The following is a 14,788-nucleotide window of genomic DNA, read 5'->3' on the forward strand; positions in this document are numbered from 1 at the left end:
GCTGGGAAGTACGGAGAGAAGAGGCAAAGCAAAGGTGTTAAATGAGGAATGTTTTAATGCCATAAAGGAGCTTCCTTTTCAAAGTGAAGAGCTTGAGTGTTTGATGAAAGTGTGGCTTGTCAAAGTGCTACAAGCCAAAATTGTCAAGGTGCTGATACCTGTTTATCTGCCTTTAAAACGTTAGTATACAGTTCATTGATGTCTCACATACATAATAGGTTAACTATATAACTTAAGTATCGGTCCTCTCGCTAACATTGCCGCAGTTAAAGCCCAGCACTTCCAGTTTTAACCTTTTACTTGACTATAGGGTAAGATAGTTCCTTTCTTAATCTTCCTATATTTGTGGGTAGAGCCTGGTAAAACTTAGTTGAAAGACTTCCGTTAGTTTCAGGGGCTTTAAAAAGACACTGGTCTTTATATTTCTGTGTTAGACTGCTTTAGAGTGTTAATGTATTTGTGGAATTTACAGAGGCATATTGTTTCTGAACTAGGATTTCAGAGGCCCAAGCTCTGTGTTACAGAGTTGATGTGCATACACTGCCACGTGACAGGTTCTAAAAGAAAACGCGGTACTATATGTTTTTCTGCTGTCTCGTTTGGTTTTGGGAAGAGGAGTTGAAACTGGAATATGTAAGCTGGGACACTTAATTTTGCAAAGTGATAAATTGGAGATGTATGATAGTCTAAAGAATAATGCATAGCATAAGAGGACTGGGGGTAAAGGTTGGGGGTTTTTTTCCTCTCTCTTCTAGTGCAAAAACTAAGAGGCATTAAATGAAGGTGGTAGGAGCCAGGTTCAAAACAAAAAGTGGTAGCTCTTGCAATGGTTAGTGGAACTCCTTGCCAAATGATGTTGTGAATCAGAAGTTTAAACAGCTATAAGGTGAGACTGGACAAATTCACAAAAAGGAAATCTCTTCAGGTTGAATACCTGTTGAGAAACTGTGTCCAGCTCTTGAAGTTTTTTTTTTTTTAGTTGAAAACAATTGGAGGCTGGACGAGTATTAGTGAAAAGTACCATCTGTGCTCGTTCTCTTCTTGCAAGAGCTAGAAGGCCAGAATCCATTTATCGTTCTTGTTAGTGACGGGCTGTTGAAAAAATAGACCTTTTGATTTCCTTCACTGTGGACATTTTTATAGTGTTATGACACTTACAGAATTTGCAGCTAGAAAACTTTTATACTGATTAAGTACAATGGCAGTTAAATTTATTAATTTGATTAGAGTTCATCTTCTAAACCTGAAGTCTGAATTGCTACAGCCAATATTGTAGTGTTAGCTTACGTGTGCACACACACAAAATTAGTATCCTTCATTTCAAGTCCTTTCTTACCTTGGACACTATTTCCAGGGTTAAGATATTTTTCTGTTGCTGTCTATTCAGAGATATATAAATGTATCAGAAGTTTTAAAAATCAGATGTAGAGTTTTTGACTTGTGCTAGAAACAGTACATGCATAAATACTTCAGATGTGTTTTTTATAAAACAGCTGACAGCATACTACAGCATAGTATGAACAATCAGTTAATTTTTTTACTGTGATCTGTGAAGAACTACTGAAGTTAGTAGTTCTAATACATTTAACATACTTAAATAAAATATTTGAGCAACAAGCTTTGCACTCTGAAGCATTCCTATGAAGACAGGGTTCTTTCTGTAGTTTGCTTGAAAAACTTTTATTAAAGGATCAAAATTAATTCTTTAAAGTGGTGTTGAAAACCATTTTGGATTGTAAAAAGTTAAACAAAAATGTATATAGCATTTCTCAGTTAAAATACAAACGCATTCTCTGAAGTGTCAGTATGTTATTCTTGTAAAAGAACGTGTACAGAAATTCAGGCTCTGAAATGAGGTTTTCCCAATTCTTTTCAACTGTGGTGATCCCAGGAAACCAAAGAGCTTGGCTGCACTTTGGCTTTCATTTTGGAATACTGAAGTTTCCTTAAACAAAATGTAGATCTTTACTGCCTTCTGTTTTCTAATGTAATTTTCAGAAATTGTATTGTGGGGGAAACCTCTTTATCACCGCTGACTAACTGCCCATGTATGCACTCCATTGGAGACACAAGTTTGTAGAGTCCGAGTCTAAGTTGTTGCTAGTGCTGCCGATTACCCTGTAGGAGGTGCTTTTGTCATGAGATAGGAGTTTCTTTGCAGAGAGCAAAAAAGATGAGGCTAGCCCCAGCTCTCCACTCCTCCTCACTATCTATTGTGAGAGTGAGTTCACTGTTTTTCTAAGCAACTTTATTCTAGTTAGCTATTTTATGAATAAGTAATTGGTTCTACATATATTTTAGATTTTCTTTTTTCTTTCCCAAAAGAAGTCTGTTTTGTTTTGGGGAGCCATTTGCTGTAAATGGATGGGAAGTTCCTGACTTCAGTGTATCTCCTGCAGAGCTATGATTATTATTTAATGATGAGCACTCAAGACACTTTGCCCTGGGGGACACTGCCAGACAGTTCTATGATCAGATACTCAGTTATCTGTTTATGCTCAAATTATGCTACTAGTTTTGACCAGCAGAGGCATGTATGCATAAGGCATTTATGTGCTGACTGCTTTCTCACTAATTTTCCATCTGTCAGTTTAGCCAGAGCACACACACTTACTCACACAATAACTGTAATTATTAGAGATCTGATATCCCAGGTTGTGCTGTGTTATGGTCTCTGCTGAGTCTTCCCAGGCACATTGTGAAATTCATCCCTCTTGCTGATTTGTTGGGGTGCTTGTGCCTTCTTTGGAAGATAGTTTTTTCTTTCTCAAGTCAGCGCATGCTTGGGAAAAGCTTTGTGCCAGGACACTGTGCCATTTACATCGTGTCACTTCTTGGATTTGATTTGTAAGCCACACTGGTTTCATCTGCCAGACCATTTTAGTTCAGATCAGTGTTACTTTTTGGAAGCAAATCTCCTGGTCATCTCTGCTTATTGCGTTTTCTTTTGTACTAGGGAGCTGTCTTAGAATTCAGTAACTGAATTTATTTCAGATGAAACTAAGCTGGAAAACGCTGTCTAGGAATGCAGGCACCAAGGGCGTTCAGTCCAAAGGCCAGACAAAAGGTAGACTGAGGTAACACCCCTCCCTACCCCCCCAAATACACGTGACATAGACTTCAGTTGTTCAGTTCTGCAGTTTCACTCTGTTGTGCCATGTGACATCTTCGTGAAGATATAAGCACTGTGCAGTAGCCTGGCACCCTTATCTCTTGGTGATGGAGATGAATGCTAAATGTCTGTACCAGGATTGTGTGAGGTACCTGTATGGAGTCAATGAGGAGATCTGGCAGGCAGCCGAAGAAACGGAAGGCTGGCGCTTTCTGAGTGCCCGTCTGTGAGAAGAGCATGTTATCTCATAGCAGGAAAGTTCTTCAACACAGAATTTTTTGGTAAATGCTAGGGTCGATTTCCAGCTGACGCTTGTATTGCGCTTGTATTGCAACAGTGTTCCTCTGTACCTTCTCTGACACAGATCTGTTTATTCTAGTATCGACATGTTGGAATCCGCTGAGAGTACAGTACACATTCCTTGGTGCTTGTGCTGCCAACTCTATTGCCATAAATAGGGTACACCCAGGCTACCTCTTCATCAACAGGCTGAATAAGAAATGCCTGAAACTCTGTCAGGGCAGGTGAAAGCTTGATTTCAATCACAAATGTGCCTACTTCTCTGAAAGATTTTCTGCATGCTGCTTCCTTTTGAATGTTCCTTGTGCATGTGTATGTTTGTATGTTTTAAATATCGGTGGAAAGACTTCTAGTTAAAAATGCATGATGAACGTGGGTAGTCAACCTTAGCACAGCCAGTAGCAATTGGATTTTATCCTGTATCAGATCCACTAGATTGAAAGAGTTACCAACCTCCCAGGTTAAAACAAACAAGCAAACAAAAAAAACCCTACTCCCCCCTCCTAGGGGCACCAACAGGATTTCTGGCTTTCCCAGCTATGTTTCTATTCTGAAGGTCTGTAAGCAGCTTGATTGTCTTCTGAACATACTTTTGACAGACTTGCTAGGATAGGTCAGGACTTCTCAGCTGATGCAGACTTTGCAAAATATGCCTACAAAGGCATTGTTCTGCTGGCTTGTGATGACCTGCCAACAGCAACAAAAACTGCTTTTGGAAGACCAACAGTATAATGTATGTTTATGCATAGTTACTTGGAGGAACACACAGTTGCTTTTCACCACACTAACTGATGTGGTTCAGACACTACGTACATTCTTTCTTCTTACCATTTTGGTATAGTCATCTGTACTTTGTAAATGAGCAGGAAAAACAGTGGAGAGGTTCATGCCTCTGGCTGTGGATATTGTTCGTAATCATAGTGTTGCTTTTATAAACTTCATACCTGTGCTGGAACGTATGGGCATATATTTGCATATGCACTCACTAACCGTTGAGTAACTGTCTTTTTTCTATTAAGCACTTCATGTAAGCATTCATACTTATTTTGCTAGCTTTTCCCATAGCGGTACAATAGATAGCCTATTGCACAAGGGATTACTTTGGTCTTTTCCTTAATACAGGCCTTTTATCTTTCGCTTGCTTCGAGAGCCTGGCTTCCATTATTAACCAGTACCAATCATGGAATTTCCTCATTGAAAGCCTTTTAGGAATATTTCATGGTTATAATCACAGTTACTGTTTAATCTGAAAGATATGAATAATGATAGCATTGGAGTTTGTCTTGCTTGTCTTTTTTTAGTATAATTACAACAGTGAGCATTATATCACGTCTCAAATATTAACATGCGCAGAAATATTTAAAAGTAAAACCCATGCTTATCTGAATTGTGAACGTAATCTCAACTTTTGTATTAGATATCCATTTGTATGTTTTTCACTCAGCTTTCTTCTGAGCCAAAATCCTGGAAAGTGCAAAACACCTAAGTAGAGATGTAATGCCACTTTTTGTTATGGCTGCTGCATCCTTCAGACGTGCATTGCTAATGACTGTAGAATACACACTTGTACTGGAATAGTGCAAAGTATATACTTCATAAAAACTGCTCATTGACTCAGTAATTTTGGCATGCACTGATCCGCTGTTGCTTTCTGAAATGCCATGTGCAATAGTCTAAGCTTTCAAAGCTTGACGATGATCAAGGAACCATTATATTTGAGGTGCAAGACAGAGTATCCATGTGCAGAGGTACATACAATGTTCAAAAGATACTGCTTGGGGTGAAAATTGAAATAACTTTTGGAAGTCAAAAAGCTTTGCCCTAAGATGGCCTTCATGTTTGATTTTTTTTTTTTTTTTTTTAAATCAGTCACCTATCAGACTGCTGTTAATGATTTAGTTTGGCTTGTACACACTCCTCTGCACCTATATCTACGTTGCACAATGGGCTGCTTTGAGTTGGCTCAGTATGTATTGCCTCTGTCAGGTCGTGGGGTGTATCTAAAAAATAAATGAGGCTCTTGTTTAAGTTACAATAATTCAACTAAGATTTTCCCGGTGTCCTAGTTTCAGTATTGAGGAGGATATAGACTTCAGTTTATACAGGGTTTTTTAAACAACATACCAGGGATGCTTTCATACAGGAAGTGTGAATAATTACATGTTCTCTTTAGGTTTGTTACTTTCTGGATACCAATCATCCACCAGTGCATTAACCATATTTGCTCTTCCATGTAATTTATGTAATAACTTGGTGTTGTTTAGTTTGAGTGAACTTTGTGAAGATAATGCCAGCAGTTCAGCACTTAACAAAAGAGAGGACCTAAAGAAGTACAAGTCAAAACCTGAGTCTTGCTGGATTTCCTGATGTAATGTCTCCTAAGAGTGCAGAGCATTCTGTTTAGAGACTTGCATGATTCAGAACCTGTTGTGATTTGGATGTTTTATGGCCTTATTTATTTCAGGGAGAATTGCTCTACAGAAAGTGAACCACATAGAGCAAATCACTTCCTGTTCCTTGGAACTATTTTTAATTGGGAAGTGATACAGAAAAATCTGTGTCAGTAGCAATCATCTCAGCCTAGGCAACACTATAATTACATTGCATTTGCGTCTAGTTCTGGGTATTGTTTTAGAAGCTTGGCATAAACTTTTGAACTTTCTTTTCCTAATACAGAGTATTTTGTATAAATTCCTTTTTATCTTTAGATCAACAGTTTTGGGGATAAGATAATTTAAAATAAACTGTTAACGGTGATTGCTAGGTATTGTTAAATGTGGAGAGCCGCAGGATTCAGAGAACTCCCCCTTCCCAGCTGCTGGAGCCCACCGACTTGGGGGGGGGGGGGGGGACGGACACACACAAGGAGTACTGCCTAGGTGGTATGGGACTCCTTATGGGATGCAGGGAAGAGCCTCTTGGGATTTTACAAGTAGTATTATGATATCTTTTGGGGAAGAACCAAAGCCAAGGAAATGGAGGGATACTGGGGGGGTGGGGGTGGGGAACATGGGAAAATAGAAGGATAAAGGAATAAAATAAGAAATGGGATAAATGGAAAGAAACCCAAACTTCGGCAACTTACAAAGATTCGCAAAGCTTTTGCTATAAATAATCAAGCTGGCAAGGAAAAAAGCGATTTCTCTGTGCAACAAGTTGGATATTTTGTCCAGAAACCATTGTATTTATTTCAAAATGGAAGCCAACAGGAAATTTTAGGAACACTTGGATGGCATAGGGTTCCCCTGTGATTTAAGGCTGACAAACTCCATATCCTTTATTCCCCTTGTTGACAGAATGGGGTGCATCAAAGGAATCAAAGCCTATGATAAAAGTCTAGATACACGAAGGTATCAGGAGCAAAAGGGCTCACGAATTAATGTCTCAGTCACCCTGCTGATTTGTTCCCAATTCAGGTGTTTTAGTTGTCGGGTATCTTGGCAACATGTGACATGCTCTTTATTTTTTTCCCCTCTTTGGAAAGTGAAGAGTTTTTGGTTTTTTGTTGTTTGTTTGTTTGTTTGTTTTTTAAAAGAAAACTGATTAGTTCTTTGAAAGCTCTGGAAAAAAGCTACTTCTAATTAAAAAAACAAAACAAAACAAAGAACTGATGGCTGTCCTTTTGCCTTTGAATACAATGTTTTCAGTCTTAGTTTCTATTTTTAGCTTTTCAATGATTTATTCAAGAATAATGCAAACCGGTCTGAGAATACAGAAAGACGACAAAATCAGAACTACTTCATGGAAATGATGACTGTAGAAGGAGTCTATGACTACTTAATGTATGTTGGTAAGTGATTTCTCTTAATTATACTTCATGCCAAATATGAAGTTCAGGTTCTTTGGTAAGAAATAAAATTCTGTTGTAGTACTCGTATATAATTCAGCACTTCCAAGCTTAACAATATACAACTTAGGAATACAGTCATTCTTTAAAAGACTTTATTGCTGTGCTAAAATATCATAATTTATCAGTCATTATTGCTCAGTTGTTTTGTTATATCTCTTTCTGCATTTCAGAGTATAAGCTTACGGGAGTAGGTCCCTTCCCTTTTCTCAGATGTGCCTAGGCTGCTTGTACAATCTGGGAACTAATTAATAAAAATAGCTAAAGGAAGTATTTGATAAGCAATCTGGAGAATGCCAATTTTTTTGGTGTTGCACTAAAAAAACTAAAATATTATTTGCTTGTTTGCAGTCTTTTTTTTCTTTTTTTTTTTTTCTTTTATCATCAATATTAGGAGAACCTTATAAACGTGTGTAATTGTAACTTTGCAGGTAGGGTAGTTTTCCGCATTCCTGACTGGCTGCATCATCTCTTGATGGGAGGAAGAATTCTCTTCAAAAATACATTGGAACTGTACACAGACTATTACTTGCATTATAAGTTAGAACAGCTATTTCAGGAGCACCGGTTGGTTTCTCTGATAACACTGCTGAGAGGTTTGTAAAAGTTACATCTTTGATGTGAAAATACTGCTTTAGTTTGATATTTGAAATCCCTTCTGTTAAGTTTCCAAGTACTAAACTTTGCAATGCTTGACTAAAGCTAATGGAGTTTTAAAAATCAAGCAGGCCTATAAAAGATTCCAAAAGCTCATTGTGGAAAGATGCTGAGTCAGCCATGTTGTCTGTCAATGATGATTACAGAAAAAAGTATTATGAATAGTAGTTTGCTAAGGTGTGCAAAGAACAAGAAAAACAGAATAAAGGTAGTTTACTATATCAGAGCATGAATATTTCATGCAATCTTTAAATTACTTCTCACTTGTGTGCTACATCGCAGTCCTTTATTGTTAATTTTTTTGTTCCCTTTGTTGTGGTGGGCTTTTGAGAGGGCTTAAGTGTTCTTGACCTTCAAATAAGGGAAGGGGAGAGGGGTTAAAAAAAAAAAAATTAAAAATTATCTCACAACTGTAGAGAAGTATTATCTGACTACAGTCTGATCTAAACAACACATCTGGCGAAAGCTCTGGAATCAAGACAGCTCTGTCCTTATCAAGCAAAAAAGAAAGCTTGTGAAAGACAAAAAAGGAAAGAAGTAACTTTTTCAGAGCCTAAAACCAAAACTGAGTGCCTAATATTTCTGATGAACAGCAATTCTTGTTTTCTCATTCATAGGTAAATCTGAAATTTTTGACAGTTCCAGGCAGTGTTTTAGCACAAGTTATAAATACTGCTTATAGTTTTGGAAGTATAAGGGAAATCGTAAGTAAGGAGATCATAACTAACCTAAAGTAGAATTGATCCAAACCTAGAAGATAATGCTTTAAAAATTTGAAAAGAATGGAAACAAATTGGCAAAAGATTGTCCTCCACACAGGTGGGGTATTCTGGATTTGATCAAGCTAATGTAAGCAAAAAACAATTATCTGGCAAGGCTAGAATTCCCTTCCAGTCAAGATCGTACAGAAAAGACAGTCAACTTTGAAGCCATAATCCAAAACACATTTTATATGTCAGTGATGCATAGCTGCCTAAAGACGTTTTTTGAATGTGTCTTCGCTGCAGATGCTGTGTTCTGTGAGAATACTGAACCTCGCTCTCTCCAGGATAAACAGAAGCGAGCAAAGCAGACTTTTGAAGAAATGATGAGATACATTCCAGGTTCTGTATTTCATGACTCTCTGTATGAGTATGGTTAATTATTCAAGCGGATATATAACCCAAATACAGTCACATTAGGTTTCCAAATCAAATAGTACTTACGCTGCTGAGATTTGAGTTGACTAGAATACTAGGTGTAAAAACTCAGGAGTTCAGTTTTGTCACTTAAGTGTTGCTGACTAAGGTTGTAGCATAGTGATTAATAAAGACATGATGGAAATAGAGCTTTACAAATGTAAATACCATAGTTTCTTAATCTTTAGAATGCTCCTATGGTTTGTATTTTATCCAGATGAAAACTGTGTTAAAAAAAGGCACACCATGAAGCCAGAAGATAAATCTGAGCTCTCCTTACACTGTGTAAACTAGGGAAGAGGGGCCCATTTTCTAGCTTATTCAGAAAGTAATTAAAAAATTTCAGCTTGTGGTTTATTAAACAACGCATTAGGACAATACATTGATATTATAAAAAGTGTAATAATTACTTACGTGTGCAGCCCTGAAGGAAAGGGAGGAAAAAAGGAGGAACCAAAGGAGTGTTTGTTTTTCCATTTACCACTTTAGATGGATAAAATTTGAAGTCTTCCTTTAATTTAAACTTTTTTTTCTAATTACTGGAGTTCTGTAACTGCATCGTATAGCTGTTTTGCAGTGCTTCCTAATGACTTGTATATTTGTGGTCGGTTTCTGGTCTAGATTTAATAGGCAAGTGCATTGGGGAAGAGGCTAAATACGAAGGCATCAGGCTTCTGTTTGATGGAATGCAGCAACCAGTGCTCAACAAACAGGTAACTCGTAACACGTGAGAAACTTGCCTTTTGGCACAGAATTTCCTGAAGTGAATGTATGGCTATAGCAGAGGAGTGAGCTCTAATTCAGAGTTAAAAATAAAAAGTAGTAGTGTTGCCTTGGAGTGTTCTTTATTCTCTTTATTTTCTTGTAGTTAACTTATGTTCTGCTGGACATTGGGATTCAAGAACTCTTTCCAGAGCTGAGTAAGGTATGTGCTAACTCTGTTCTTCAAGCTGCTGTTAAGTCTGGTCATTGGTGCATTTTTGCTGTTGTTCCCTTGTAATGCTAATTTTAAATTTTGGGGAAAAATCTGTATTTTACTAACATGTTGAAATCATCGGAATCTGGATTATTTACATTTTTGTTAATTGGCTCTTTCCAAATCAGTTTAAGCCCATTTCTGTAGCATACAGCAAGTCTGAGCTACCTTTCAGTAGAATTGGACAGAGCAATCAGCGGTCAGGATCTCTGTGCCTTTCTTTTTGACTGATTGTCTCCACTTTATTTTATGCATTTCCTGATTTAGGAAGTGAATTCTGCATGCAGAGCTCAGGTTGAGCTTCAGCATTTTTCGTGAGAATATTTGGCAGGAGGGTTTCTTACCTCTGGTTTGGTCACTGCAACGTTAACTCCAGCTATCCAGATAAAGGAGAAAGAAGTCACACAACACAAAATGCTATATAAATGCATATCATTAGGTTTGTGATCCATCTGATATTTGTACTTATGTATATAAAGCCTTCACAGAGTTTTACATAGTAATTTTACAGTTTGGTCTTTGTGGTAAGCAGGAGATATTAGCTAGTCAACTAGATATAAAAAAACCCCGTCACTTATAATAGATGTTCATTGCATGAGCCCAGTGTCTGAGAACTGCGGAGTGCCAGCAGTGATTTGTTTTGCATGATAAACAGAAACAAACGTTAGATGTCAGAACAAGCTAGGGCACCTTCTGTTTTCACTGAAATGAGGCCAGCTTAGCAAGTCTAACCTACTTTGTGCATCAGCTGTGTAGCTGGCCTCCTCGTGTCAGTGTTCAAACAGTTAAAAACAAACAAAAGAAGACCCAAAGGACCAAGGGAATAAAGAATTAGCCTGGAGACTTGTGTGCTGCAAAAAAGACCCGACTTAGCCCTGCTGTTTTACTCCACTGAACTGTTTTCGTATCTCAGCATCTAATAATACATACATAAGAACATTGGTCTTTCTTCAGTTGATGCTGAAAAAAATGAAAGGCTTTGTGTGTTAAGCATTTAAATAGTCTTTAAAGCACCAGTCAGGCCCAGAGGGTGGTGATCAGTGGAGTGAAGTCTAGTTGGAGGCCAGTAACTAGGGAGGTATCCCAGCAGTCAGTTGTGGGTCCAGTCCTGTTTAACATCTTCATTAATGATCTGGATGATGGGGCAGAGTGCAAGGCTGCTGATGACACAAAACTGGGAGGAGTGGCTGATACACCAGAGGGTTGTGCTGCCGTCCAGAGGGACCTCGACAGGCTGGAGACATGGGCTGACAGGAAAGTCACAAACTTCAGCAAAGGGAAATGCGAAGTCCTGCACTTGGAGAGGAATAACCCCAGGCACCAGTATATATAGGGGGCCGCCCAGCTGGAAAGCAGCTTGGCAGAAAAGGACCTGGGGGTCCTGGTGGACACCAAGTTGATCGTGAGCCAGCAACGTGCCCTTGCTGCAAAGAAGGCGAATGGTAGCCTGGGCTGCATTAGGAGGAGTGTTGCCAGCAGGTCGAGGGAGGTGATGCTGCCCCTCTACTCAGCGCTGGTAAAGCCACACCTGGAGTACTGTGTCCAGGTCTGGGCTCCTCAGTACAAGACAGACGTGGACGTACTGGAGAGAGTCCAGTGAAGGGCCACAAAGATGATGAAGGGACTGGAGCATCTCTCCTATGAGAAGAGGCTGAGAGAGCTGAGACTGTTCAGCCTAGAGAAGAGACAGCTCAGAGGATCTTATAAATGTATATAAATACCTGAGGGGAGGGTACAAAGAGGACGGAGCCAGGCTCTTTTCAGTGGTGCCCAGTGACAGGACCAGAGGCCATGGGCACAAACTGAAACACAGGAGGTTCCCTCTGAACATCAAGAAACACTTTTTCACTGTGAGGGTGACCAAGCGCTGGCACAGGTTGCCCGGGGAGGCTGTGGAGTCTCCATCCTTGGAGATATTCAGAAGCCATCTGGGCATGGTCCTGGACAACCGTCTCTAGGTGGCCCTGCTTGAGGTTTGGACCAGATGACCTCCAGAGGCACCTTGCAACCCCAGCCATGCTGCGATTCCATAACAGTGTGTATATTTAATGGGGTGAAATATTTTTATCTTCAAAAACAAATCAAGAAAAGATTACTTAATTTAAATCAAGATTATGGTTTGTACAACTTCTTAATCCATCCTTTTGTTCCGTGTAACTGGGACGCTGCCGGACTGCTCTGCAGTGTTTCAGAAAACCACCTGCTGAGGAGGGACCTCTAATGCTACCTTTGGTCCTAGTGAAACAGCAGAGTTGAGGGCTGGGCTCCCCCTGTCCCCTGTGAGCAAAGCTGATGATAGGAACAGAGCAAGGGAATTCACTGGCCCAGATTTCAGTAGAGGAAAGAAAGAGAAAATACTCCAACCAGGAACTTCAGCTATTTTCCTATTTTGGATGTACGGAGAGTAATACAGAACAAAGCACTGCTTCTGTGATGTTTGACAGTGGGACCTGGTGGTGAGTGTACTAGGACTGTGATGGACTGAGTGAGGCAGCTGAGGAGGGATCACTATGAGAAGGGAAATGCAAGGTGGAGAGGGTATGGGCGGAGGGCAGTGGTTTTCATCTGGAGCCCTAAAAAAAAAAAAAAAAAAAAATTCCCCAAAGTCGCTGCAAACTGACTGTGAAGCCACTTGGGAAGAGAATTGTTTCCTCCGAACAATTGTAATGGGGAAGTTTAAAAGTAATGACTGGTTCTTACTTAGTTATATTGGGGGAGGGGGAAATCACTCCAGTGACTGTTCTCTCTGTTCAACAGAGACTGGTCCTTTTTGAGTTGCTTGATACCAAAATGTGTTTGTAGTTACAGTGAAGAACAGCAAAATATTTCAGGTCGGTCAGCATTTAAAGGGAAAACTGAGCATCCTGGAAGTTTTGTTTTGAGCATTGTTCCTTCAGCAGGGGGAACAGTGATGGGAGAAACGGGAAAATTTTCATTAGCGGGGATGTCAGTCTGCATCCCACTCTTCAGATCTGGTATCTTGAAGGTATATCCTGCTACATGTACCAGTGCGGATAGATAGTGGATCACTTGATAAATGCTGTGTTAAATGGCAGCATGCGTAAGTGAACAAGCTCTAAGGATAAGAGCTGAAAACCACCTATTACAAGTTTTGCCTTTGATACCTTGTACAGCCAGTCTCTTGGAAGTCTGTCAGACAGCATACAAGGAGAAGGGACAGCTGAGAGAGAAGCAGCATTCCTAGCAGAGGAAGGAAAGAAATCCAGCTGAAAAAATATCATGCCAGTGCCATTTCCAGAGCAGAAAATTGCTGTGTTAAGAAAATTGTATTTAGCAGTTAGGAATGGGGGAGGTGAGAACTTCCAGAGAAAGAAGAAAATACCTATTTTCAGAAATAGTATTAAAAAGCTGAAAGGAGTAGCCTTCCTTTCTCTTAACTCTGGTTTCAAGTGGATGTTTTCAAATACCATTAATCATTGCAGCTCACCTCAGTTCAGTCATTTATATGTAAATATACGTTTTCAAACTTAGTAAGTATCTTTTTTTCTTCATTACTGTTTAACAGGGCCCCAAGGAAACCAGCTCTGTGTCATGTTGGATGTGAATGCAGGGACCTTGCTGGACACCCAGTAGAAACATCTGCTGTGCACTATTGTAATGGACATGTGACATTTTAACCTTGCATTGTATATTTTCTTGTAAATAACATAAAATTTAAGTTCTAAAAAAATCTCTTTATGCAATAAAGACATTAAAATTTAATACCAAATACAAGTAAGTAATATATCTGTACTTTTTATTTAAAATTTGTTTTAGCTGTTATCAGTAAAAGTCAAATGAGTTTCCCCAGAATCTCTGCATGTGAAATTACAGGATGACATAAGAGAGCTGGGAGATCAGCCAACATATGCTTTGCTAAAAGAGCAATTACTGTTGTCTTCCTTAAAGGATATGTAGAAAAATTGTTTGGAAGAAGTTGTAGAATGCTCCCATGAAGTTATTTTTAACTGTCTTAACAAATCTTACTAATTTTTTTAAAACAAAATTATGTGAATCTGTTGCATACAAATCGTCTCAGAACTATCTTTGGCCTTCATGCTTTCCATGAGCATGGAAATCATGTGTGTAATTGAGTTTATTTAATACCTGACCTTCAAATCTAAAGCACTCTTAAAATAATAATGGGTGTGAAAAGTGGTTTTGACTTTTACCTTAGCCTTTGCTTTTCTGCAATTTCTTATCTGAGTTTGTTGAGTTTTTTCTGACATCGTCTTTACAGGCTTGGAAAAGAGGATGTGAGTCTGTTCATAGCATTTTGTAAAAATTTATTACTATAAAAATGTGTGGAAGATTTTTCCTGTAAATCTTAATTTGTTGGCCCAGCCTTTATAAAAGAGAGTTTGAAAAGGACTTTCATGCGTGGATTTTTAACAAGTTTTACTCACAGAACAATACAGAGATATTTTAATAGGCATTCCTCAATTTTTCTTTTCAGACAACACCCATTTTCTCCTTTTTTACAAACCAACCAATCTAATGCAGTATTAGCGTTCTTTGTCAATACAATTTGCGTTATCTATTACTTTTGCATATCTTTTCTGTTTGTCAAAAGCAGGTGAAAGTGTTATTTCTTTCTGGGTGTGCCAAAGGAGTTGTTACAACTCTTTAAAAATTGGCGTGCAGGTACAGCTCGGTCCATGAGTGCACTCTGTTACTGGTTTTATGTTGATTTGGGGAAGACCATTCTGTAAATTAAT

At 38.8% G+C, this 14,788-nt stretch overlaps 1 protein-coding gene across 4 annotated transcripts in view; it reads left to right on the top strand.

The window, feature by feature from the left end:
* SNX14 (sorting nexin 14) overlaps positions 1 to 14,563 on the top strand; it is a 60,910-nt gene extending 46,347 nt beyond the window's left edge. For 3 of the 4 annotated variants that reach the window (XM_050894934.1, XM_050894935.1, XM_050894936.1), the window contains 6 exons: positions 7,079 to 7,202; positions 7,691 to 7,855; positions 8,924 to 9,019; positions 9,716 to 9,807; positions 9,963 to 10,019; positions 13,597 to 14,563. In XM_050894934.1, the coding sequence (XP_050750891.1) occupies positions 7,079 to 7,202; positions 7,691 to 7,855; positions 8,924 to 9,019; positions 9,716 to 9,807; positions 9,963 to 10,019; positions 13,597 to 13,635 (573 nt within the window). In that variant the 3' untranslated portion in view covers positions 13,636 to 14,563. The remainder of the gene's footprint in view (positions 1 to 7,078; positions 7,203 to 7,690; positions 7,856 to 8,923; positions 9,020 to 9,715; positions 9,808 to 9,962; positions 10,020 to 13,596) is intronic. The other variant, XM_050894937.1, reaches the window with a different exon arrangement.
* Positions 14,564 to 14,788: the final 225 nt, after the last annotated feature.

Source organism: Gymnogyps californianus, chromosome 3 (genome assembly GCF_018139145.2).
Source record: "Gymnogyps californianus isolate 813 chromosome 3, ASM1813914v2, whole genome shotgun sequence".
Classification (NCBI taxonomy): domain Eukaryota; kingdom Metazoa; phylum Chordata; class Aves; order Accipitriformes; family Cathartidae; genus Gymnogyps; species Gymnogyps californianus.